The 25,523-nt window shown below is 46.4% G+C and overlaps 1 protein-coding gene across 1 annotated transcript in view; it reads right to left on the minus strand.

Moving 5' to 3' along the window:
* LOC132832876 (dynein axonemal heavy chain 6-like) overlaps positions 1 to 25,523 on the minus strand; it is a 670,564-nt gene that overhangs the window by 367,223 nt on the left and 277,818 nt on the right. The window contains exons 37-40 of the mRNA XM_060851082.1: positions 15,954 to 16,035; positions 13,363 to 13,595; positions 10,178 to 10,294; positions 5,701 to 5,856 (exon numbers count right to left, since the gene is read on the minus strand). Of these exons, the coding sequence (XP_060707065.1) occupies positions 5,701 to 5,856; positions 10,178 to 10,294; positions 13,363 to 13,595; positions 15,954 to 16,035 (588 nt within the window). The remainder of the gene's footprint in view (positions 1 to 5,700; positions 5,857 to 10,177; positions 10,295 to 13,362; positions 13,596 to 15,953; positions 16,036 to 25,523) is intronic.

Below are 25,523 nucleotides of genomic sequence, written 5' to 3' on the forward strand. Positions count from 1 at the left end.
ACTGATGTTCCTTGGTGCCATGTGTGTTGTACTGATGTTCCTTGGTGCCATGTGTGTTGTACCGAGGTACCTTGGTGCCATGTGTGTTGTACTGATGTTCCTTGGTGCCATGTGTGTTGTACCGAGGTACCTTGGTGCCATGTGTGTTGTATCGATGTTCCTTGGTGCCATGTATGTTGTACCGATGTACCTTGGTGCCATGTGTGTTGTACCGATGTTCCTTGGTGCCATGTGTGTTGTGCTGAGGTACCTCGGTGCCATGTGTGTTGTACTGATGTTCCTTGGTGCCATGTGTGTTGTGCTGAGGTACCTTGGTGCCATGTGTGTTGTACTGATGTTCCTTGGTGCCACGTGTGTTGTACCGATGTTCCTTGGTGCCATGTGTGTTGTACCAATGTTCCTTGGTGCCATGCGTGTTGTGCTGAGGTACCATGGTGCCATGTGTGTTTTACCAATGTACCTTGGTGCCATGCATGTTGTACCAATGTACCTTGGTGCCATGCATGTTGTGTTGAGGTACCTTGGTGCCATGTGTGTTGTACCATGTACCTTGGTGCCACGTGTGTTGTACCGATGTTCCTTGGTGCCATGTGTGTTGTACCATGTACCTTGGTGCCACGTGTGTTGTACCAATGTTCCTTGGTGCCATGCGTGTTGTGCTGAGGTACCTTGGTGCCACGTGTGTTGTACCATGTACCTTGGTGCCACGTGTGTTGTACCGATGTTCCTTGGTGCCATGTGTGTTGTACCTATGTTCCTTGGTGCCATGCGCGTTGTGCTGAGGTACCTCGGTGCCACGTGTGTTGTACCAACGTTCCTTGGTGCCATGCGTGTTGTACTGAGATACCTCGGTGCCTTGTGTGTTGTACCGATGTGCCTTGGTGCCATGCGTGTTGTACCGAGGTACCTCGGTGCCATGTGTGTTGTACCAATGTTCCTTGGTGCCATGCGTGTTGTACTGAGATACCTCGGTGCCTTGTGTGTTGTACCGATGTGCCTTGGTGCCATGCGTGTTGTACCGAGGTACCTCGGTGCCATGTGTGTTGTACCAATGTTCCTTGGTGCCATGCGTGTTGTACTGAGATACCTCGGTGCCTTGTGTGTTGTACCGATGTGCCTTGGTGCCATGCGTGTTGTACCGAGGTACCTCGGTGCCATGTGTGTTGTACCAATGTTCCTTGGTGCCATGCGTGTTGTACTGAGATACCTCGGTGCCTTGTGTGTTGTACCGATGTGCCTTGGTGCCATGCCTGTTGTGCTGAGGTAACTTGGTGCCATGTGTGTTGTACCGATGTACCTTGGTGCCATGTGTGTTGTACCAATGTTCCTTGGTGCCATGTGTGTTGTGCTGAGGAACCTTGGTGCCATGTGTGTTGTACCGATGTTCCTTGGTGCCACGTGTGTTGTACTGATGTTCCTTGGTGCCATGTGTGTTGTACTGATGTTCCTTGGTGCCATGTGTGTTGTACCGAGGTACCTTGGTGCCATGTGTGTTGTACTGATGTTCCTTGGTGCCATGTGTGTTGTACCGAGGTACCTTGGTGCCATGTGTGTTGTATCGATGTTCCTTGGTGCCATGTATGTTGTACCGATGTACCTTGGTGCCATGTGTGTTGTACCGATGTTCCTTGGTGCCATGTGTGTTGTGCTGAGGTACCTCGGTGCCATGTGTGTTGTACTGATGTTCCTTGGTGCCATGTGTGTTGTGCTGAGGTACCTTGGTGCCATGTGTGTTGTACTGATGTTCCTTGGTGCCACGTGTGTTGTACCGATGTTCCTTGGTGCCATGTGTGTTGTACCAATGTTCCTTGGTGCCATGCGTGTTGTGCTGAGGTACCATGGTGCCATGTGTGTTTTACCAATGTACCTTGGTGCCATGCATGTTGTACCAATGTACCTTGGTGCCATGCATGTTGTGTTGAGGTACCTTGGTGCCATGTGTGTTGTACCATGTACCTTGGTGCCACGTGTGTTGTACCGATGTTCCTTGGTGCCATGTGTGTTGTACCATGTACCTTGGTGCCACGTGTGTTGTACCAATGTTCCTTGGTGCCATGCGTGTTGTGCTGAGGTACCTTGGTGCCACGTGTGTTGTACCATGTACCTTGGTGCCACGTGTGTTGTACCGATGTTCCTTGGTGCCATGTGTGTTGTACCAATGTTCCTTGGTGCCATGCGCGTTGTGCTGAGGTACCTCGGTGCCACGTGTGTTGTACCAACGTTCCTTGGTGCCATGCGTGTTGTACTGAGATACCTCGGTGCCTTGTGTGTTGTACCGATGTGCCTTGGTGCCATGCGTGTTGTACCGAGGTACCTCGGTGCCATGTGTGTTGTACCAATGTTCCTTGGTGCCATGCGTGTTGTACTGAGATACCTCGGTGCCTTGTGTGTTGTACCGATGTGCCTTGGTGCCATGCGTGTTGTACCGAGGTACCTCGGTGCCATGTGTGTTGTACCAATGTTCCTTGGTGCCATGCGTGTTGTACTGAGATACCTCGGTGCCTTGTGTGTTGTACCGATGTGCCTTGGTGCCATGCGTGTTGTGCTGAGGTAACTTGGTGCCATGTGTGTTGTACCGATGTACCTTGGTGCCATGTGTGTTGTACCAATGTTCCTTGGTGCCATGTGTGTTGTGCTGAGGAACCTTGGTGCCATGTGTGTTGTACCGATGTTCCTTGGTGCCACGTGTGTTGTACTGATGTTCCTTGGTGCCATGTGTGTTGTACTGATGTTCCTTGGTGCCATGTGTGTTGTACCGAGGTACCTTGGTGCCATGTGTGTTGTACTGATGTTCCTTGGTGCCATGTGTGTTGTACCAATGTTCCTTTTTGCCATGCGTGTTGTGCTGAGGAACCTTGGTGCCATGTGTGTTGTACCAATGTACCTTGGTGCCATGCGTGTTGTGCTGAGGAACCTTGGTGCCATGTGTGTTGTGCTGAGGTACCTCGGTGCCATGTGTGTTGTACTGATGTTCCTTGGTGCCATGTGTGTTGTGCTGAGGTACCTTGGTGCCATGTGTGTTGTACTGATGTTCCTTGGTGCCACGTGTGTTGTACCGATGTTCCTTGGTGCCATGTGTGTTGTACCAATGTTCCTTGGTGCCATGCGTGTTGTGCTGAGGTACCATGGTGCCATGTGTGTTTTACCAATGTACCTTGGTGCCATGCATGTTGTACCAATGTACCTTGGTGCCATGCATGTTGTGTTGAGGTACCTTGGTGCCATGTGTGTTGTACCATGTACCTTGGTGCCACGTGTGTTGTACCGATGTTCCTTGGTGCCATGTGTGTTGTACCATGTACCTTGGTGCCACGTGTGTTGTACCAATGTTCCTTGGTGCCATGCGTGTTGTGCTGAGGTACCTTGGTGCCACGTGTGTTGTACCATGTACCTTGGTGCCACGTGTGTTGTACCGATGTTCCTTGGTGCCATGTGTGTTGTACCAATGTTCCTTGGTGCCATGCGCGTTGTGCTGAGGTACCTCGGTGCCACGTGTGTTGTACCAACGTTCCTTGGTGCCATGCGTGTTGTACTGAGATACCTCGGTGCCTTGTGTGTTGTACCGATGTGCCTTGGTGCCATGCGTGTTGTACCGAGGTACCTCGGTGCCATGTGTGTTGTACCAATGTTCCTTGGTGCCATGCGTGTTGTACTGAGATACCTCGGTGCCTTGTGTGTTGTACCGATGTGCCTTGGTGCCATGCGTGTTGTACCGAGGTACCTCGGTGCCATGTGTGTTGTACCAATGTTCCTTGGTGCCATGCGTGTTGTACTGAGATACCTCGGTGCCTTGTGTGTTGTACCGATGTGCCTTGGTGCCATGCGTGTTGTGCTGAGGTAACTTGGTGCCATGTGTGTTGTACCGATGTACCTTGGTGCCATGTGTGTTGTACCAATGTTCCTTGGTGCCATGTGTGTTGTGCTGAGGAACCTTGGTGCCATGTGTGTTGTACCGATGTTCCTTGGTGCCACGTGTGTTGTACTGATGTTCCTTGGTGCCATGTGTGTTGTACTGATGTTCCTTGGTGCCATGTGTGTTGTACCGAGGTACCTTGGTGCCATGTGTGTTGTACTGATGTTCCTTGGTGCCATGTGTGTTGTACCAATGTTCCTTTTTGCCATGCGTGTTGTGCTGAGGAACCTTGGTGCCATGTGTGTTGTACCAATGTACCTTGGTGCCATGCGTGTTGTGCTGAGGAACCTTGGTGCCATGTGTGTTGTACCGATGTTCCTTGGTGCCATGCGTGTTGTGCTGAAGAAGGGCTTATGCCGAAAACGTCGATTCTCCTGTTCCTTGGATGCTGCCTGACCTGCTGCGCTTTTCCAGCAACACATTTTTCAGCTCTGATCTCCAGCATCTGCAGTCCTCACTTTCTCCTCCGTGTTGTGCTGAGGTACCTTGGTGCCATGCGTGTTGACATTATGCGCTTTTCAGCTGAGTGCACATGACAATGAAAACTAAAATCTAAGTCTAAAATGTGAGATTATAATGTACCTCTTGAAGGTGTTCTATGAATTGATACAGGAAAAGGTGCTTGTTCACTGTCAGGATGCTGCCAACAAACCAAAAGACTTCCTGCCGAACACAGAAATGAGCAGCGTGCTGTATAAATTTCAGGGCTGGTCTGATACTAGGTATATAGACTAAGTGTCGCAAAGACTGGAGAATCACATCAAATGTTGTGTTCCTTTGTCTGTTTACAACAGGAACGTTACTGAATGTATTAAACAAACGTGACTTGCAAACCTTGAAAGACAATGCCTCAGATTACGTATAATTCTACAATTGGCAACTTTTGCTACATCATCCCGAGTGTGCTCGGAATTGCACTCAGGGTCAATTTAAGATTGTCTGGAAAAAATTCCCTTGTTTTTTTTTGTTGGACAGTGAAAAAGGGCATTAGTTAATACCACAGCATGGACCAGAACTGCAGCTTTTCATGGGAAGTAGCCACAAGGGACAGCTGCCCAAGACTTTTACACTGGTCAAGTGGATCTGAAACCAATAGAGAAACACTACAGCCTGATCTTTTAAAATTTCATTCATGTTGTGTCACTGACTAGGCCAGTATTTATTGCTCATCCCTAATTGTCCTGGAATGGCGTGACTTGCTGGGTGGCTTCAGGCCAGCTAAACAGCGGTGGGTCTGGAGTTCCCTGTACCAGACCATGGAAAGGTAACAGACTCCCTTCCTCTGAAGGCCTTTGTAAGATGTGTTTCCAATACAGTTGCTAGTGGTTATACCGTCACCGTCAGGCTAGCGTTTAATTCCACATTGCTTTTTAATTGTATTCAAATTGTGTGTGTATGCAGACAGTGGGCAACAATCAACGAATCTAGACAGGGCAAGGACACTTTAGCAACTTATTCTTTTCATGGATAATTTGGTGGTGGTTTTGTCTGGCATGGTAAAGGGCCTTTATCTGTGAGGTAGATCTCCCTGAATCTCGGATTCTTAGATGAGGGCTGAGCCAAAGTGCAACACTTACTGTGAGTATCACAGAACACATCTATTAATGTGTCCATCAAGAAGGGCTGTGGGGGGCAGTTCAGGAAGCCAATGGGTTTACCAGAAAACCGAACATCCCATCAATGGATTTTCCTGTTGTATGTAAGTGGGAGGAGGTTACAGGAAGAGATTGGGATCGCTGTCCTTTAGGATAGGACAGCTGCATTCATTTTTGCCAACGTGTTGTTACCTGTAAGCAGCACAGGGCATTTGTTGAGGAGCAGCAGGCTGGTTATAAAGGAGTACCGCACAGTGTCAACCGTACACACGAGATTTTCCTGATTGGGTCGTCTTGATTTGGGAACTCCGGTCATGACTGCTTCAGCAAGACTTGATAACTGCACCCCTGCAACAAGACAGAGTCAGCCTGTGAAGGAAGATTCAACTATGAACTCACGTGGTCAATGCTTTTAGCAACTTCCTTCTCAGAAATCACAGCCTGTAGAAGAGCTCATGGTCAAATGAACCTTGGGGTTTTGAGGAAGCTGCCCAAATGATGGCAGCATTACCAGCCTACACCTGTAGAGGGCTCAGTCTCAGGGTCATTATTGCAAGACAATACAATCCCAAGTTTGAGGTGCCTTTAATAATCCGGAGCTGTGCTTAGTCTTAGGCCCAGTCCAGGGAGCAAGCTGAAGAACAGGCGGATAACTGGCAGGATGCATTCTTAAATATCCTGCAGTCTCTCACCCTTTGCTTATAAACGTACAGTAGCTGTGAACTCACTATCTGCCAAATCCAGTTAATGTGGGCCAACTCTGCCAGAAGATAAAGCAGGTGTAGCTCAGGCTGAGCCTAAAACATGATCTTTCAATCTCTAACCCCTGCAGCATCTACATACTGAACAATGATGTATGGTAGCATCTTAATGACCCCAATCTCTGGACAAATGACATTAATAATATCAATGTTGCTTGTTAAATTCAGGTATTATTTAATGGGCTTTTGATCAATAAGTTGGTTGTAATTTAACAATTATAAAACATGGCCTTATCGATGTTATACTTATCTTTAAGGAAGTTAAAGATTGCAATAAATTGGAAGAAAAATAATCATAGTCCCCTTAGAGGGTGAAACTGGGGAAATGGCAGAGGATTTGAATAGATACTTTGCATCAGTCTTTACGGCATAGCATTCCAAAAATACAAAATAATCAAGGAGCAAAAAGGGGAGAGGAAATGAACACTACATCATGAGAGACAAACTGCAATGGAACCGAAAGGGGCTAAAAGCCAGTAAGTTCTCCAGACTTGTTGGGATGCTTCTGAGGATTTTAAAGGAAGTGGCTCCAGAGATGGTGGATATACTGACAGTAATCTTCCAAGAATCCTTTGATCCTGGAAAAGTCCTAGAGAATTGGAAAACTATTAGTCTAATACTTTTATTTAAAATGTGAGGGAAACAAAAACAGGTGACTATAGGTCACTCACTTAATGACTGTAACTGGGAAAATGTTAGAGGCTATTGTAAAGCGTGTAATAGCAGAGAATTTAGTAATATATGATATGATGACACAGAGTCAACGTGGGGTTCATGAAGTGGAGGTCATGCCTGAAGAACTTACTCGAAATCTTTCAGGAGCTAACAAGCAAGATGGATAAAGGGAAAGGATAAAGGGATGTAATATATTTGGAATGTCAGAAGATGTTTGATTGGCACCAACTGTTAAGTTACTTAGCGAGAAGACAGACCATGGTGTGGGAGGTAAATATTATCATGGATAGAGGATTGACTTATGGATAGAATATAGGACATTACAGGGACAGGCCCTTCGGCCCACCAAATCAGATTTAAAATGGGGCTGAGGGGTAACTTTTGAACACAGAGGGTGATTCATATGTGGAATAAACTGGCAGAGGAAATAGTAGATAGAGATACAGTTCTAACATTTAAAACAAGAAAGATTTAGGGGGATATGGGCCAAAAACAGCCAAATGGCACAGGTTTGGCAAAATTGGTTGGCATGGACGACCTAGACCATAGGGTGTGTTTCTGTGATTGATCCGGGGTATGGAGGCATTGTTTAATCTGGAGGAATTGAGAAGATTGGACTAGTAATCACCTGAGTTTAGAAGGATGAGAGGTGACTTGATTGAAATGTACAGGATTTTTAGCGGAATCGCAAGGTTGGTCCCCTTGTCAGAGAGCCTAGCAGTTGAGAGCCTAATCTCAGAATGAGTGGTTCTGCATATAAGGCTGAGATGAGGAATATATTTTTCTTTCAGACTGTTTTGAATCTGTGGAATTCATTACCATTGAGGGCCATCAAGGCTGGGTTGTTAAATATTTTCAAGGCTGAGATAGAGAGATTTTTAATCAGTTTGGGAATCAAAGATTATGGGGAAAAGACTGGAAAGCGGAATCACTTCACTGGAGTTGGGAGCTATCAATTCAGACATGATCTCACTGAAAAGTGGGAGACAGAAAGCAGGGAATTATAGGCTAGTTAGCCTGACATCGGTGGTGGAGAAAATCCTAGAGTCAATTATGAAGGATGTAATAACTGAGCATTTGGCAAGTGGTGACAGGGTCAGTCCAAGTCAGCATGAATTTGCAAAAGGGAAATCACGCTTGACAAAGCTTTGGGAATTTGTTTAAACTATATACATAGTCCTGTTATATATGTGTGACCAGGACAGTAGATCTGGACTTCCAAAAGGCTTTAGACAAGATTCCACACAAGAGATTAGGAAGGGACATTAAAGCTAATGGTATTGACATAGAAAACTGATCGGCAGACAGGAAGCAGAGAGTTGGATTAAACAGAGTGGGGTACCACAGGGTTCAGTGCTGGGACCCCAGCTGTTCACATTAATGATTTAGATGAAGTTAAAAACCTCACAACATCAGGTTATAGTCCAACAGATTTATTTGTAAGCACTAGCTTTCCCACAACTAATTGATGAAGGAGCAGCGCTCCAAAAGCTAGTGCTTCCAAATAAATCTGTTGGACTATAACCTGGTGTTGTGCGATTTTTAAACTTTGTCCACCCCAGCCCAGCACCATCTTCTCCTCCACACCACGATTTGGGTGAAGGAATTGAATGCAATATCTCCAAATTTGCAAATGACACAAAGCTGGGTGGCAGTGCGTGCTGTCAGGAGGATGCTAAGAGGCTACAGAGTGACTTGGACAGACTGGCTGAGTGGTCACATACTTGGCAAATGCAATATAATGTGGATCAATGTGAGGTTATCCACTTTGGTCACAAAAACAGGAAGGCAGATTATTATCTGAATCAGGACAGTTTAAGAAAAGGTGAGATGTAACGAGATCTGGGTGTCATGGTGGAACAGTCGCTGAGGCTTGGCATGTAGATGTAGCAGGCAGTGAGGAAAACTAATGGCATTCTGGCCTTCATAGCTTCACAGCAAGGGGATTTGAGTGTAGGATTAAATATGTCTTACCACAGATATACAGGACCTTGGTGAGGCCACACTTGAGTGTTGCGTGCAGTTTTGGACTCTTAGTCTGAGGAAGGACATTCTTGCTACTGAGGGAGTCCAGTGAAGGTTCACCAGACTGATTCCCGGGATGGCAGGGCTGACATATGAGGAAACTCTGGATTACTGGGCTTGTACTCGCTGGAATTTAGTAGAATGAGGTGGGAGAGCTCATAGAAACATATAAAATCCTGATCGGATTGGACAGTCCAGATGTAGGAAGAATGTTCCCAATGTTGGGGAAGTCCAGATCTGGGGGTCAAAGTCTAAGAATAAGGGTAAGCCATTCAGGACTGAGATGAGGAAGAATGCCTTCACTCAGAGATTTGGGAACCTGTGGAATTCTCTCCCACAGAAATCTGTTGGGGCCAGTTTGTCAGATAGATTCACGAGGGAACTGGATGTGACCCTTGTGGCGAAAGGGATCAAGGGAAGAGAGCGGGAATGGGATCCAGAGATTGTATGAACAACCATGATCATATTGAGTGGTGGAGAAGGCTCGAAGGGCTGAATGGCCTACTTCTGCACCTATTTTCTATGTTTCCATGTTTTTATGAATGGTGGAACTGTTTCAATGGGTTACTCTGCTCCAATGTCTTCTGGTAATCTAACTCACAATTTGTACAGTTGTAGCACCACTTACCCATTCTGATATTCTATACCTGAGCTAGGAAAGAAAGGATTCCATATCATTTCTCAACTACCTGAGACATCTCACCTGCTACCTCCAGTGATCTGTGGATATTCCCTTGAACGTCCCTCATTCCCTCGAGACTTGTGCTTTTCTTTCCCGCACTGTGACATGGCGGGCTTGGCCAGTATTTACCGCCCATCCGTAACTGAGAGGATGGAACTGACCTGCTACTCAGTGTCCTTCTATTAACTGTGTATTAATATGGCTGGGGGGGGGGAGAATCAGGGTGCAAGTGCCATAGGGTTTAGAAGGGACAGTGAAGGAACTATGGACCTGTACCACAATTAAGAAAATTAGTATGTTGCAAATTCAAATAAGCGAAGATCAGTGACTTATACAGTTACATACACACAAGTTAAAAATGGTCAAATGGTGTGAGGTGTTCAATGATGATCAGTTCTAAATCTGGAATGAATTTACAAGGGATGTTGAACGTCAAAGTTATTTTGTTCACTTCAGCTGACAACTGCAAAGCCACAGATGGTTGCAGACAGGAGGCAGGACAGCAGCAAACTCAGGGACCGCTTACCTTTCGAAATAAGCTCCTGTGTGGATGGAACCAATTTGTCCCAGGATACAAGCTGTCCAGTTTGCATGTCCACAAAATATCCAAAGACAGTCGCGTTTCCAAGTGGAAATGTAACCGCTGAAAAATTCAAATACAAAGTACAAGTCAAGGAAAATGAAACTTCCAGGATGCAGCACACCGTCAGCATTAACAGTCTGACAGTGCAGCACTCCCTCAGTACTGACCCTCTGACAGTGCAGAACTCCCTCAGTACTGACCCTCTGACAGGGCGGCACTGCCTCAGTACTGACCCTCTGACAGTGCAGCACTCCCTCAGTACTGACCCTCTGACAGTGCAGTACTCCCTCAGTACTGACCCTCTGACAGTGCAGTACTCCCTCAGTACTGACCCTCTGACAGTGCAGCACTCCCTCAGTACTGACCCTCTGACAGTGCAGTACTCCCTCAGTACTGACCCTCTGACAGTGCGGCACTCCCTCAGCACTGACCCTCTGACAGTGCGGCACTCCCTCAGTACTGACCCTCTGACAGTGCGGCACTCCCTCAGTACTGACCCTCCGACAGTGTGGCACTCCCTCAGTACTGACCCTCTGACAGTGTGGCACTCCCTCAAAACTGACCCTCTGATGGTGTGGCACTCCCTCAGCACTGACCCTCTGACAGTGATGCACTCCCTCAGCACTGATCCACGAATAGTGCAGCACTCCCTCAACACTGACACTCCAACAGTGCAGCACTCCCTCAGCACTCACCCTGACAGTGCAGCACTCCCTCAATACTGACCCTCTGACAGTGCGTCACTCCCTCAGTACTGACTCTCCAACAGTGCAGCACTCCCTGAGTACTGACCCTCTGACAGTGCGGCATTCCCTCAGTTCTGACCCTCCGACAGTGCAGCACACCCTCAGCACTGACCCTCCGACAGTGCAGTACTCCCTCAATACTGACTCTCCGACAGTTCAGCACTCCCTCAGCACTGACCCTCTGACAGTGCAGCACTCCCTCAGCACTGACCCTCCGACAGTGCAGCACTCCCTCAGCACTGACCCTCTGACAATGCAGCACCTCCCTTAGTACTGACGTTCTGACAGTACAACACTCCCTCCAGCCACATCTCATTGCTGCACTGACTGATCAGTGTCCATTATGGACTGATGTCTTTGCATTAGCCTTAAAATCTGGTCCTTTTGACTCAGAGATTAGAACCTTACCACTGAGCTGTAGTGTAGTATATTTAAATGTCTTGACCTTGATTAAGAGCACTGCTTCAAAGGAAGTAAATCCACAAAGTCATCTTCTGTCTCTCTTACTTAGTCTTTGTTGGAATCAATCAATGCAACACATAATGTTATGAAATGCAATACCATATGACAAATTGACCAGAAGATGTACGTTGTGGTTCTGTTCGCCGAGCTGAGAGTTTGTGTTGCAAACGTTTCATCCCCTTTCTAGGTGAAATCCTCAGTGCTTGGGAGTCTCCTGTGAAGCGCTTCTGTGCTGATTCCTCCGGCATTTATAGTGGTGTGTCTCTGCCGCTTCCGGTTGTCAGTTCCAGCTGTCGGCTGCAGTGGCTGGTATATTGGGTCCAAATATACCGGCCACTGCAGCGGACAGCAAGAACTGACAACCGGAAGCGGCAGAGACAAGCCGCTATAAATGCCGGAGGAAACATCACAGAAGCGCTTCACAGGAGACTCCCAAGCACTGAGGATGTCATCTAGAAAGGGGATGAAACGTTTGCAACACAAACTCCCAGCTCGGCGAACAGAATCACAACAACGAGCACCCGAGCTACAAATCTTCTCCCAAATTCAGAAGATGTACGATCAGAATTAGGAAGTGAATAGTGGGATATGGCTCCTGTAAGTGTAGACAGATTTAGTATAGGGGTGGAAAACTTGGAGGGCTGAAGGGCCTGTTCCTGTGCTGTATTGCTCTTTGTTGTAATTAGACTGTGTGGCCCATTCAGTCTGTTCCACTATTTGATCATAGTTCGAGACCAAAGACTGCAGAGGCCAGAAACATCCAAACAACCCTCCTCCACACTGCTTCCATCCCCCATTCCACTGCTCTAAACCTTCCCCTCCCAAAGCAATAAAGACAGGGTCCCCAGTGTCCTCATCTTCCGCCCCACCAGTGTCCGCATCCAAAGCATCATCCTTAAACACTTTTGCCAATTCCGTCCAGACCCCACCACCCAGAATATCTTCCCCTCCCCTCCCCATCCCTCTCTGCCTTCCACAAGAACTGTTCCCTTCAACAGTCCTTGGTTTGCACCACTTTCCCCACCAACGCCCCCAACCCCCCAGGCACCTTCCCCTGCAACTGGAAAAGATGCAAAACCTACCAGTACACCCCCCACCCCCTCACCTCCATCCCGGGCTCCAAACAGTCCTTCCAGGTGAGACAGACGTGCACCTGCCCCTCCTCCAACCTAGTTACTGGATCAGGTGCTCCCAGTGTGGTCTTCTCTACATCAGGGAGACAGAACGTAAACTTAGGGAATGTTTACCTGAGCATCTCAGCTGGGCCCGCAGGGGCCAACCAGACCTCTCAGTCACCACCCATTTTAATTCCCCTTCCCACTCCCTTTTCGAGATGACCATCCTTCGCCTCCTCCATTGCCACAACGAACCAAACCGCAAATTGGAGGAACAACATCTCAGCTTCCGCCTGGACAGCCTCCAGCACGGAGGACTCAACATTGACTTCTCCAATTTCAAATAACTTCCCTTCCCAGCCCTTCCCCACCCCGTACATTCCTCTCATCAACCCTTCCTTCCAGCCAGGGGAAAGTGAGGACTGCAGATGCTGGAGATCAGAGTCAAAATGTGTGGTGTTGGAAAAGCACAGCCGGTCAGGCAGCACCCGAGGAGCTGTGGCAGGAGCGGGGACTAGGGGGAGCTGAGAGATAAATGGGAGGAGGGTGGGGCTGGGTGGGGGGGTAGCTGGGAATGCAATAGGTAGATGAAGGTGGGAGTGGAAGTGTAGGTTGAAGAGGACAGTGGAGCAGATAAATGGGAAAGAAGATTGACAGATTGAGCCAATTGAGAGAGTGTCAGAGGTGCTGGTTACCATCCCTTATAAATGGATGTTGTGAGGCAGTATCAGAGAGCTGTTTGACACTGGGCCCACTGCTAAACCTGAAACAATAATTAACGGTGAATCCTGGTCAGGATGCTCACAGAGTGGGCTTGGTCCTGTGAACAGGTTTTGGACCAAAGTGTTGAAGTCCAGCGTGACTTTGATGGCCTCATCCTCCTTGCTCCTGTCACTGAAGCCAATGAGAGCTTCTTCCTCGTAATCGTCCTCACGTTTCAAGCAGCCGCCGACCGCCCAGGTAAAACAGAACGTGTAGAGCTTGGCCAGGAGGCCAGGCAGCTTGTTGGGTTTCTTCTCTAAAAACCACTTGTCAGACCTGCAGTGACACAGCACACATCAAACCCTCTTATGGTGCAGCATAGCACCAACAACAGTCAGCATTTATATAGCACTTTCCATCAGAGATCACATCCCAAGACACTTCAGAACAGCATTATCTCACACCGATATGATTCAAGCAACATTCTGGAACTTCTGTAACCCATCTGGTATAGGTAGAGCCACAATGGGGCACTGAAGTAACAGTGATACATTTCTAAGTCGGAATGGTGAATGACTCGGACAGGAGCTTGCAAGTAGTGGTGTTCTAATGGATCCGCTGCCCTTGTTTTTCTAGTAGGGTTAAGTCAGAACAGCATAAGATATAGGCCATTCAGCCTATCAGATCATGGCTGATCTGTTAATCCTCAACTCTACTTTCCTGCCTTTTCTCATAATCCTTCATTACCTTACTGATTAAAACTTTGACCATCTCAGCCTTGAATATGCTTCACAACCCAGTGTTGTCAGCTCTGTGGTACAGAATTCTACAGTTTCACGTTCCTCTGAGGAAAGAAAGTCTTCCTCATCTTTGTCTTAAACAGGCAACCCTTTATTCTCAAATTATGCCATCTGGTCCTAAACTCTCCAACAAGGGGAAAACAAGCCTTCCACATATATCCTGTTAAATCTTCTAAGAATCTTGTGTGATTCCTTAAGCAGGCCTCTCATTCTTCTGATTTCCGATGTGTATAGACCCAAACTATTCCATCTCTTCTCCATCCCTGGGACAAGCTCAGTGAACCTTCTCCGGGCTGAGATAAAGGGACCAAAACTACTCACATCTTCCAGCTGTGGTCTGACTGGTGCCATGAATAGTTTTGATAAAATCTCCCTACTTTTATACTCATTCCCTCTGAAATAAAGGCCAATTTCTATTTGCCTTCCCTATTACCCATTGAATTTAGATGTTGGTTTTTCTGTGATTCATTGATGAGGTCTCCCAAATCCCTCTGTGCTTCAGCTCTCTACAGACTTCCTCAATTTGAATATTTCTCATCAAAGTATGTAATCCACATTTCCCCACATTATATTCTATCTGCCAAGTTTTTATGGACTCACTTAACCTCGCAATATCTCCCTGCAGACTTTTTGAAACATCCTCACCAGTTGCCTTTCCATTTATTTTTGTGTCCTCTGCAAACCTGATGAGAGTGCATTCACTTTCTTCATCATCGTCATGCATATATTTTGTAAATAACTATGGCCAGAGCACTGATCTCTGTGGCCCAGCACAAGTGACAGGATGCCATCCAGAAAACTGCTTCCTCTGAGGTCCATGCAGCCATTAAAAGAAACAGGGAACACTGGTTGTCAGCCTGAAAATGCCCCCCTTCTCCTAACTCTCTATCTTCTATGAGTTGGTCAATCATCTGATCAGGATAGTGAAGAAGGCTTTTAGGATTCTTTTATTTATCGGTCAGAGTATTGAGTACAGTGTTGGGAGGTCATGTTACGGCTGTACAGGACATTTTTAGAATATTGCATAAAATTCTGGTCTTCTTCCTATCGGAAGGATGTTGTGCAACTTGAAAGGGTCAGAAAAGATTTACAAAGAAGTTGCCAGGGTTGGAGGATTTGAGCTACAGGGAGAGTTGAATAGGCTGGGGCTGTTTTCCCTGGAGTGTCGGAGGCTGAGGGGTGATCTTATAGAGGTTTATAAAATCATGAGGGGCATGGATAGGATAAAGAGACAAAGTCTTTTGCCTGGATGGGGGAGTCCAGAACTAGAGGTTTAGGGTGAGATGGAAAAGATTTAAAAGGAACCTAAGAGGCAACTTTTTCACACAGAGGGTGGTGTGTGTACGGAATGAGCTGCCAGAGGAAGTGGTGGAGGCTGGTACAATTACAGCATTTAAAAGGCACCTGGCTGGCTATATAAATAGGAAGGGTTTAGTGGGATATGGACCCAAGTGCTGGAAAATGGGACTAGATTAGGTTAGGATATCCGATCAGCATGGACGAGATGGACTTTCCATGCTGTACCTGTCTGTGACTCTATGCTAATTTACTACTTACAGAGCAATGGATTCTTTTTGTTTCACAATGGGCTCTCATCTTATTAAGTAAACCAAACATATGATTCCTTATCAGATGCCTTTTGAAAATCCACATATATCCCATCCATTGCTTCTCCTTTATCTATCCAACGTGTCATTTTCCCAAATAATTCTGGTAAATTGGTCAGACATGATTCCCCTTCATGAAGCCATGCTGATGCTGCTGGACTATATGATGTATTTCTAATGGCTCTGCTGTTACACCCTGTCACCTCGGGTCCATTAGCGGTGATGTAAAAGTCCCAGATCCAGGCTGCAGCAAATGCATTTCACGTGGGCACACTGCCAAACCTCACCTGGTTCCCGAGCTGCCTTCCACATCCTGTTTTGGAAGCCCATCTGTTCCCTTGGTTTCTTCATTGGGTGCAGTGCTATCACCTGGCAAGAAAGGAGTGCAACAGATCAGATGTCAGAGAAATTGCTAACTGCTTCTATACCTCGCACTGCAGTGAATAAAGGGCCATTGGTCTTTTGTAAATCACAGTCAGGTGGTTGTTCATCGGGTCCAAGTGGAGGATCCAGAGGGATCCTTTCTGATTCTTTTTGTTGCACTCTGTTGATTGGATTCTGTATATTTCAGTACGTCTTTGATGATTATCTAAAACAGAAGTGTGCGGAGGGCTATGGGCGTGAATCGTTCCTTCAGAGAGTTAGCTGAGACATGGCAGGCGAAATGTCATAACTGTTCTGTGCTCAATAACTGGGCCTTCCATTAACTGGGAGCCTGGAGCTAAATTAAACAACAGAACCTCAAGGCTTACAATCTGATGAGACTAGATCTGATGAGGATATCTGGTCTGCATGGACGAGTGGGCCGAAGCATCTGTTTCCATGTTGTACAGTTCTATGACTCTGCATTACTACAAAAGCCGTATGCATAAATGTGTAGACAAGCAGCTTGAGGAACTGAACAATACAGGAAGAAACTGTATACCGCTGGGCTCTGAGTCATAAAAGAAATGTAAAATAGGGCAGTCATGACAGCTTGAAATGACTAAATAGCTGGAGAGAGGGCTCAGGTCAAAAGGATAGTACAAGCAATAGATCCAAAACTACTGAAAGACAGGAAAAAGATAAAGGAGCAGTCAGCAATTGTGGCTGAGGCAACACAGATAAAGGGAAATCTATAAAGTCAGGAGACAGAAACTAGAATCATCTGAAAGTAGAAAATTAGAGAAGAATACAGGCAACAATGTGGATTAATGGGAGTTGGGGGCTGGGTGAGTGGCTAATGTCAGAAAGGTAGCTCAGTTCCTGAGTGTGTTAAGGGTAGACCTTTGTAACAAAATGTCTTGGAACCAACAAGGAGGTAAACAATGGAGATTTAATCATGAGTAATGAGCCAGATTTAATGAACAGTCTATCAGTGTGTAAACATTTATCTAATGATAATTATAATATGATTGAGGTCAATGTACTGTTTATAAAAGTGAAAGCTGAAACAGCTACAAAGATTTTGGCAAGGATTGACTTTAATGCAATGAGATTGTGACTGTCTTCAGTCAACTGAGTAAATCTGATAATAGATAAAACAACAGAGAATCAGTGAAGAGGTGTTCAAATAAGGAATTTATTTGATTAATTCATGAAATGAGAGCCCCACTGACCAGGCTTGAGTTTATTGCTTATCCCTAACTGTCCTTGAAAAGGTGATGATAAGCCACCTTCTTGAATGGCTGCAGGGAGGGAGCTCCAGGATTTACACCCAGTGACAGTAAAGGAATGGTAAATGTAGCTCCAAATCACCACAGTGAGTGTCTGGGAGGGGAACTTGCAGGGGGTGGTGTTCCCATGTATCTGCTGCCCTTGTCCTTCTATTTGGGAGTGACCATGGGTTTGAAAGGTGCTGTCTGAGGAACCTTGGTGAATTTTTGCAGTGCATCTCATAGATGGTACACACTGCTGCGACTGAACGGCAGTGGTAGAGGGAGTGGATGTTTGTGGCTGTGGAGCCAATCAAGTGGCTGCTTTGTCCTGGATGGTGTCAAGCCTCTTGAGTGTTGTTAGACCTGCACTTATTCAGATGAGTTGAGGGGGTATTTGGTCATATTTATGACTTGTGCCTTGGATGGGGTTAGAAGAGTGCAGAGGTGAGTTACTCAAATAGAATCCACGATTCCTGCAGCTACAGTATTTATACAGCTGTTTGCTAAGTTTCTGGCCCATAGTAAACCCCGGAATCATGATAGTGGGAGAATTCACTGACGGCAACACCAATAAGTCAAGGGCAGAATATAGATTGTCTTTGAAATTGACATGGTTATGGTCCACCAACTGTGTTTTTGTTTTCTTTATTCTTTCATGGGATATGGGCATTGCAAAAAACACCAGCATTTGTTCCCCATCCCCTAATTACCCTGGAACTGTGGCTCAGGGCTGTGAAGAGTGAGCCATGTTGCTGTGGATCTGCAGTCATATGTAGTTCAGAAATGCAGAAAGACACCAGCTGGATTTTTACAACAATCGATGCTGAGTGTCACAGTATCATTCTCAGATTGGCTTTACGACATTCCACATTTATGAATTGAATTCACACTAACTGCTCTGTGGACTCATGTCCCCAGGTGACAATAGACAATAGGTGCAGGAGTAGGCCATTCAGCCCTTCGAGCCTGCACCGCCATTCAATATGATCATGGCTGATCATTCCTAATTAGTATCCTATTCCTGCCTTATCTCCATTACCCTTGATCCCACTATCCTTGAGAGCTCTATCCAACTCTTTCTTAAATGAATCCAGAGACTGGGCCTCCACTGCCCTCTGGGGCAGAGCATTCCACACAGCCACCACTCTCTGGGTGAAGAAGTTTCTCCTCATCTCTGTCCTAAATGGTCTACCCCGTATTTTTAAGCTGTGTCCTCTGGTTCGGCACTCACCCATCAGCGGAAACATGTTTCCTGCCTCCAGAGTGTCCAATCCTTTAATAATCTTATATGTCTCAATCAGATTCCCTCTCAGTCTTCTAAACTCAAGGGTATACAAGCCCAGTCGTTCCAATCTTTCAGTGTAAGGTAATTCCTCCATTCCAGGAATTGACCTCGTGAACCTACGCTGCACTCCCTCAATAGCCAGAATGTCTTTCCTCAAATTTGGAGACCAGAACTGCACACAGTACTCCAGGTGTGGTTTCACCAGGGCCCTGTACAGCTGCAGAAGCACCTCTTTGCTTCTATACTCAATTCCTCTTGTTATGAAGGCCAGCATGCTATTAGCCTTCAGGGTATTAGCCTGGGCCTTGGGATGACTAAGACACTAAACTTCATCTCCCCTGTGCAGTATGATGCTACCTGGATTATTTCAAAAAATTTCCAAAAGGCATTTGATACACAGAGACATAAGGGATAGGAGCAGGAGTAGGTCATCTGACCCTTCAAGTAAAAAATGAGGTCTGCAGATGCTGGAGATCACAGCTGCAAATGTGTTGCTGGTCAAAGCACAGCAGGCCAGGCAGCATCTCAGGAATAGAGAATTCGACGTTTCGAGCATAAGCCCTTCATCAGGAATAAGAGAGAGAGAGCCAAGCAGGCTAAGATAAAAGGTAGGGAGGAGGGACTAGGGGGAGGGGCGATGGAGGTGGGATAGGTGGATGGAGGTCAAGGTGAGGGTGATAGGCCGGAGTGGGGTGGGGGCGGAGAGGTCAGGAAGAGGATTGCAGGTTAGGAGGGCGGTGCTGAGTTGAGGGAACCGACTGAGACAAGGTGGGGGGAGGGGAAATGAGGAAACTGGAGAAATCTGAATTCATACCTTGTGGTTGGAGGGTTCCCAGGCGGAAGATGAGGCGCTCCTCCTCCAGCCGTCGTGTAGTTGTGTTCTGCCGGTGGAGGAGTCCAAGGACCTGCATGTCCTCGGTGGAGTGGGAGGGAGAGTTAAAGTGTTGAGCCATGGGGTGGTTGGGTTGGTTTGTCCGGGCGGCCCAGAGGTGTTCTCTGAAGCGTTCCACAAGTAAGCGGCCTGTCTCACCAATATAGAGGAGGCCACATCGGGTGCAGCGGATGCAATAGATGATGTGTGTGGAGGTACAGGTGAACGTGTGGCGGATATGGAAGGATCACCAATATAGAGGAGGCCACATCGGGTGCAGCGGATGCAATAGATGATGTGTGTGGAGGTCACCAATATAGAGGAGGCCACATCGGGTGCAGCGGATGCAATAGATGATCACCAATATAGAGCCTTCCATATCCGCCACAAGTTCACCTGTACCTCCACACACATCATCTATTGCATCCGCTGCACCCGATGTGGCCTCCTCTATATTGGTGAGACAGGCCGCTTACTTGCGGAACGCTTCAGAGAACACCTCCAGGCCGCCCGAACCAACCAACCCAATCACCCCGTGGCTCAACACTTTGACTCTCCCTCCCACTCCACCGAGGACATGCAGGTCCTTGGACTCCTCCACCGGCAGAACACAACTACACGACGGCTGGAGGAGGAGCGCCTCATCTTCCACCTGGGAACCCTCCAACCACAAGGTATGAATTCAGATTTCTCCAGTTTCCTCATTTCCCCTCCCCCCACCTTGTCTCAGTCGGTTCCCTCAAACTCAGCACCGCCCTCCTAACCTGCAATCCTCTTCCTGACCTCTCCGCCCCCACCCCACTCCGGCCTATCACCCTCACCTTGACCTCCTTCCACCTATCCCACCTCCATCGCCCCTCCCCCTAGTCCCTCCTCCCTACCTTTTATCTTAGCCTGCTTGGCTCTCTCTCTCTTATTCCTGATGAAGGGCTTATGCTCGAAACGTTGAATTCTCTATTCCTGAGATGCTGCCTGGCCTGCTGTGCTTTGACCAGCAACACATTTGCAGCATCTGACCCTTCAAGCCCACTCTGCCATTCATTCTGACCGTGGATGATCATTGTGCTCTCCTCTAAATCCCTTCATTATTTAGCCACACAAACTCTATCAATCTCCTTCTTGAAAACATGTAACATTTTGTCTCATTCACTTACTGTGGTAGTGACTTGCACAGGCTCACTACCCTATTTATTCAGTTCTGAAAGGTTTACCCTTATCCTTAAACCATGACCCCTGGTCTTGACTCCCCACTAAGGGCAACATCCTTCCTGCATCTAACCTGTTTGTCCTGTTTGAATTTTATTAGTTTCTATGAGGTTTCACTCCCCCCCACCCCAAATTCTTTTAAACTCCAGTGAATTCCAGTTCCAACCAACTCAATCCCTCTTCATACGTCAGTCCTGTCATTCTAAGATCAATTTGGCAAACTTCACTGCACTTCGTCTACAGCAAGAACATTTTTCCTCAGACAAAGATACCACAACTGGACACAATTGTGGTCTCACCAATTCCACTTTCCAATTGCAGCAAGACACCCTGCTCCTGTACCCGAATTCTCTCAGTATGAAGGTGAACATTTCGTTTGCGCTCTTTACCACCTGCTGCACCCGCGCTTCCTTAGCGACTGGTGCATTGGGCACCCAGATCTTGTCAGACACTCTCCCCTCTGAATATACAACCATTCAGGGAATAATCTGCCTTCCTATTTTTGATACCAAAGTGGATAGCCTCACATTTCTCCACATTATACTGCATCTGCAGCTCACTCAGCCTGTCCAAATCACACTGCAACATCTTTGTATTCACCTCACAGCTCACCCTTCCACCCAGCTTTGTGTCGCCTGTAAATAAAATCCCCAATAAGAAACAGCCTGCTAAAGATGAAGAAACATGAAAAACCTGGTTAGAAATTGAGTGTGGTGTGGGATATAGAGAGTAGGAATACTTATCAGCTCCTCTGAGTAGAAGCATATGGCTGGTGCTATCACATAAGAATCTATGCTGGGGTCTGAACTATTTACTGTTATTAATGACTGAGATGATGGAATCAAAAAACACATATCCAAAATTGAGAATGGCTCTGATACAGATAGCGTTCTAAACCACATTGATATGGACATGACATTGTAGTAGGATGCTGATAGATTACATGAATGGTCAACATTGTGGCAAATAGATTTCACCGTAGGCAAAGGTGAGGTCATTTGTGTTTATTTCAAACTTACTTATAGGATGTGGGTGTCTCTGGGTGGCCAGTATTTATTGTCCATCCCCAAATACCCCTTCACTTAGAACATAAGAACACAGAAAGATAGGAGCAGGAGTAGGTCGTCTGGCCCTTCGAGCCTGCTCCAACATTCAATGTGATGTTGTGGTTCTGTTTGCCGAGCTGGGAATTTGTGTTGCAGACGTTTCGTCCCCTGTCTAGGTGACATCCTCAGTGCTTGGGAGCCTCCTGTGAAGCGCTTCTGTGATCTTTCCTCCGGCATTTGTAGTGGTTTGAATCTGCCGCTTCCGGTTGTCAGTTCCAGCTGTCCGCTGCAGTGGCCGGTATATTGGGTCCAGGTCGATGTGCTTATTGATTGAATCTGTGGATGAGTGCCGTGCCTCTAGGAATTCCCTGGCTGTTCTGTTTGGCTTGTCCTATAATAGTAGTGTTGTCCAAGTCAAATTCATATTGCTTGTCATCTGCGTGTGTGGCTACTAAGGATAGCTGGTCGTGTCGTTTCGTGGCTAGTTGGTGTTCATGGATATGGATCATTAGCTGTCTTCCTGTTTGTCCTATGTAGTGTTTTGTGCAGAGCTTGCATGGGATTTTGTACACTACATTGGTTTTGCTCATGCTGGGTATCGGGTCCTTTGTCCTGGTGAGTTGTTGTCTGAGAGTGGCTGTTGGTTTGTGTGCTGTTATGAGTCCTAGTGGTCGCAGTAGTCTGGCTGTCAGTTCGGAAATGCTCTTGATGTATGGTAACGTGGCTAGTCCTTTGGGTTGTGGCATGTCCTCGTTCCGTTGTCTTTTCCTTAGGCATCTGTTGATGAAATTGCGCGGGTATCCGTTTTTAGTGAACACATTGTAGAGGTGTTCTTCTTCCTCTTTTTGCAGTTCTGGTGTACTGCAGTGTGTTGTGGCCCTTTTGAATAGTGTCTTGATGCAACTTCTTTTGTGTGTGTTGGAATGGTTGCTTTCGTAGTTCAGGACTTGGTCTGTGTGTGTGGCTTTCCTGTGTACCTTTGTGGTGAATTCTCCGTTCGATGTTCTCTCTACCGTCACGTCTAGGAATGGGAGTTCGTTGTCCTTTTCTTCCTCTCTCGTGAATCGGATTCCTGTGAGAGTGGCGTTGATGATCTGGTGTGTGTTCTCTATTTCTGTGTTTTTAATGATTACAAAGGTGTCATCCACATATCTGAGCCAGAGTTTGGGTTGAATTTGCCGTAAGACTGTTTGTTCTAATCTTTGCATTACTGCTTCTGCTATGAGTCCAGAGATGGGTGAGCCCATGGGTGTGCCATTGATTTGTTCATATATTTGTTTGTTGAATGTGAAGTGTGTTGTGAGGCACAGGTCCAGTAGTTTGAGTATGCAGTCTTTGTTGATAGGTTCAACATCCTGTTGTCTGTTCTGTATATCCAGAAGGTTGGCTATTGTTTCTCTGGCTAGGGTTTTGTCGATAGAGGTGAACAGTGCCGTTACATTGAATGAGACCATGGTTTCTTCCTTGTCTATGTGTATATTTCTGATGATGTCCAAGAATTCCTGTGTTGACTGTATAGAGTGTTTGGATCCGCTGATCAGGTGTTTCAGTTTCTGCTGTAATTCTTTAGCCAGTTTGTATGATGGCTAGCCACGAAACGACACGACCAGCTATCCTTAGTAGCCACACACGCAGATGACAAACAACATGAATTCGACTGGGACAACACTACTATTATAGGACAAGCCAAACAGAGAACAGGCAGGGAATTCCTAGAGGCATGGCACTCATCCACAGATTCAATCAATAAGCACATCGACCTGGACCCAATATACCGGCCACTGCAGCGGACAGCTGGAACTGACAACCGGAAGCGGCAGATTCAAACCACTACAAATGACGGAGGAAAGATCACAGAAGCACTTCACAGGAGGCTCCCAAGCACTGAAGATGTCACCTAGACAGGGGACGAAACGTCTGCAACACAAATTCCCAGCTCGGCGAACAGAACCACAACAAGGATGATCAACTTATTGGGATTGTATTATAGTCTGAAGGAAATTGAGAAACAACTTGTAAGGAGATCTCAGCCATCTGTAAGAATAATAGGATAGTTTTGATCGGGGATTTGAACTTTCCAAACATAGACTGGGACTGCCATCGTGTTAAAGGTTTAGATGGAGAGGAATTTGTCCAGTGTGTACAAGACAATTTTCTGACTCAGTATGTGGATGTACCTACTAGAGAAGGTGCAAAACTTGACCTACTCTTGGGAAATAAGGCAGGGCAGGTGACTGAGGTGTCAGTGGGGGAGCACTTTGGGGCCAGTGACCATAATTCTATTAGTTTTAAAATAGTGATGGAAAAGGATAGACCAGATCTAAAAGTTGAAGTTCTAAATTGAAGAAAGGCCAATTTTGACGGTATTAGGCAAGAACTTTCCAAAGCTGATTGGAAGCAGATGTTCGCAGGCAAAGGGATGGCTGGAAAATGGGATGCCTTCAGAAATGAGATAACAAGAATCCAGAGAAAGTATATTCCTGTCAGGGTGAAAGGGAATGCTGGTAGGTATAGGGAATGCTGGATGACTAAAGAAATTGACGGTTTAGTTAAGAAAAAGAAGGAAGCCTATGTCAGGTATAGAGAGGATAGATCAAGTAAATCCTTAGAAGAGTATAAAGGAAGTAGGAGTATACTTAAGAGGGAAATCAAGAGGGCAAAACGGGGACATGAGATAGCTTTGGCAAATAGAATTAAGGAGAATCCAAAGGGGTTTTACGAATACATTAAGGAATAAAGGGTAACTAGGGAGAGAATAGGGCCCCTCAAAGTTCAGCAAGGTGGCCTTTGTGTGGATCTGCAGAAAATGGGGGAGATACTAAATGAGTATTTTCTCTCAGTATTTTCTGTGGAAAAGGACATGGAAGACATAGACTGTAAGGAAATAGATGGTGATATCTTGAAAAAAGTCCATATTACAGAGAAGGAAGTGCTGGATATTTTGAAATGCATAAAAGTGGATAAATCCCCAGAACCTGATCAGGTGTACCCGAGAACTCTGTGGGAAGCTAGGGAAGTGATTGCTGGGCTTCTTGCTGAGATATTTGTATCATCGATAGTCACAGGTGAGGTGCCGGAAGACTGGAGTTTGGCTAACGTGGCGCCATTGTTTAAGAAGGTTAGTAAGGACAAGACAGGGAACTACAGACCAGTGAGCTTGACATCGGCAGTGGGGAAATTGTTGGAGGGAATCCTGAGGGACAGGATGTACATGTATTTGGAAAGGCAAGGACTGATTAGGGATAGTCAACATGGCTTTGTGCATGGGAAATCATGTCTCACAAACTTGATTGAGTTTTTTGAGGAAGTAACAAAGAGGATTGATGAGGGCAGAGCAGTAGATGTGATCAATATGGACTTCAGTAAGGCGTTCGACAAGGTTCCCCATGGGAGACTGATTAGCAAGGTTAGGTCTCATGGAATACAGATATAGAATTGGCTCAAAGGTAGAAGGCAGAGGGTGGTGGTGGACGGTTGTTTTTCAGACCGGAGGCCTGTGACCAGTGGAGTGCCACAAGGATCGGTGCTGGGTCCTCTACTTTTTGTCATTTACCTAAGAGGTACAGTTAGTAAGTTTGCAGATGACACCAAAATTGAAGGTGTAGTGGACAGCGAAGAAGGTTACTTCAGATTACAACAGGATCTTGACCAGATGGGCCAATGGGCTGAGAAGTGGCAAATGGAGTTTCAATCAGATAAATGCGAGGTGCTGTATTTTGGAAAAGCAAATCTTAGCAGGTCTTATACACTTAATGGTAAGGTCCTAGAGAGTGTTGCTGAACAAAGAGATCTTGGAGTGCAGGTTCATAGTT

Source organism: Hemiscyllium ocellatum, chromosome 3, assembly GCF_020745735.1.
Source record: "Hemiscyllium ocellatum isolate sHemOce1 chromosome 3, sHemOce1.pat.X.cur, whole genome shotgun sequence".
In the NCBI taxonomy this organism is placed as follows: domain Eukaryota; kingdom Metazoa; phylum Chordata; class Chondrichthyes; order Orectolobiformes; family Hemiscylliidae; genus Hemiscyllium; species Hemiscyllium ocellatum.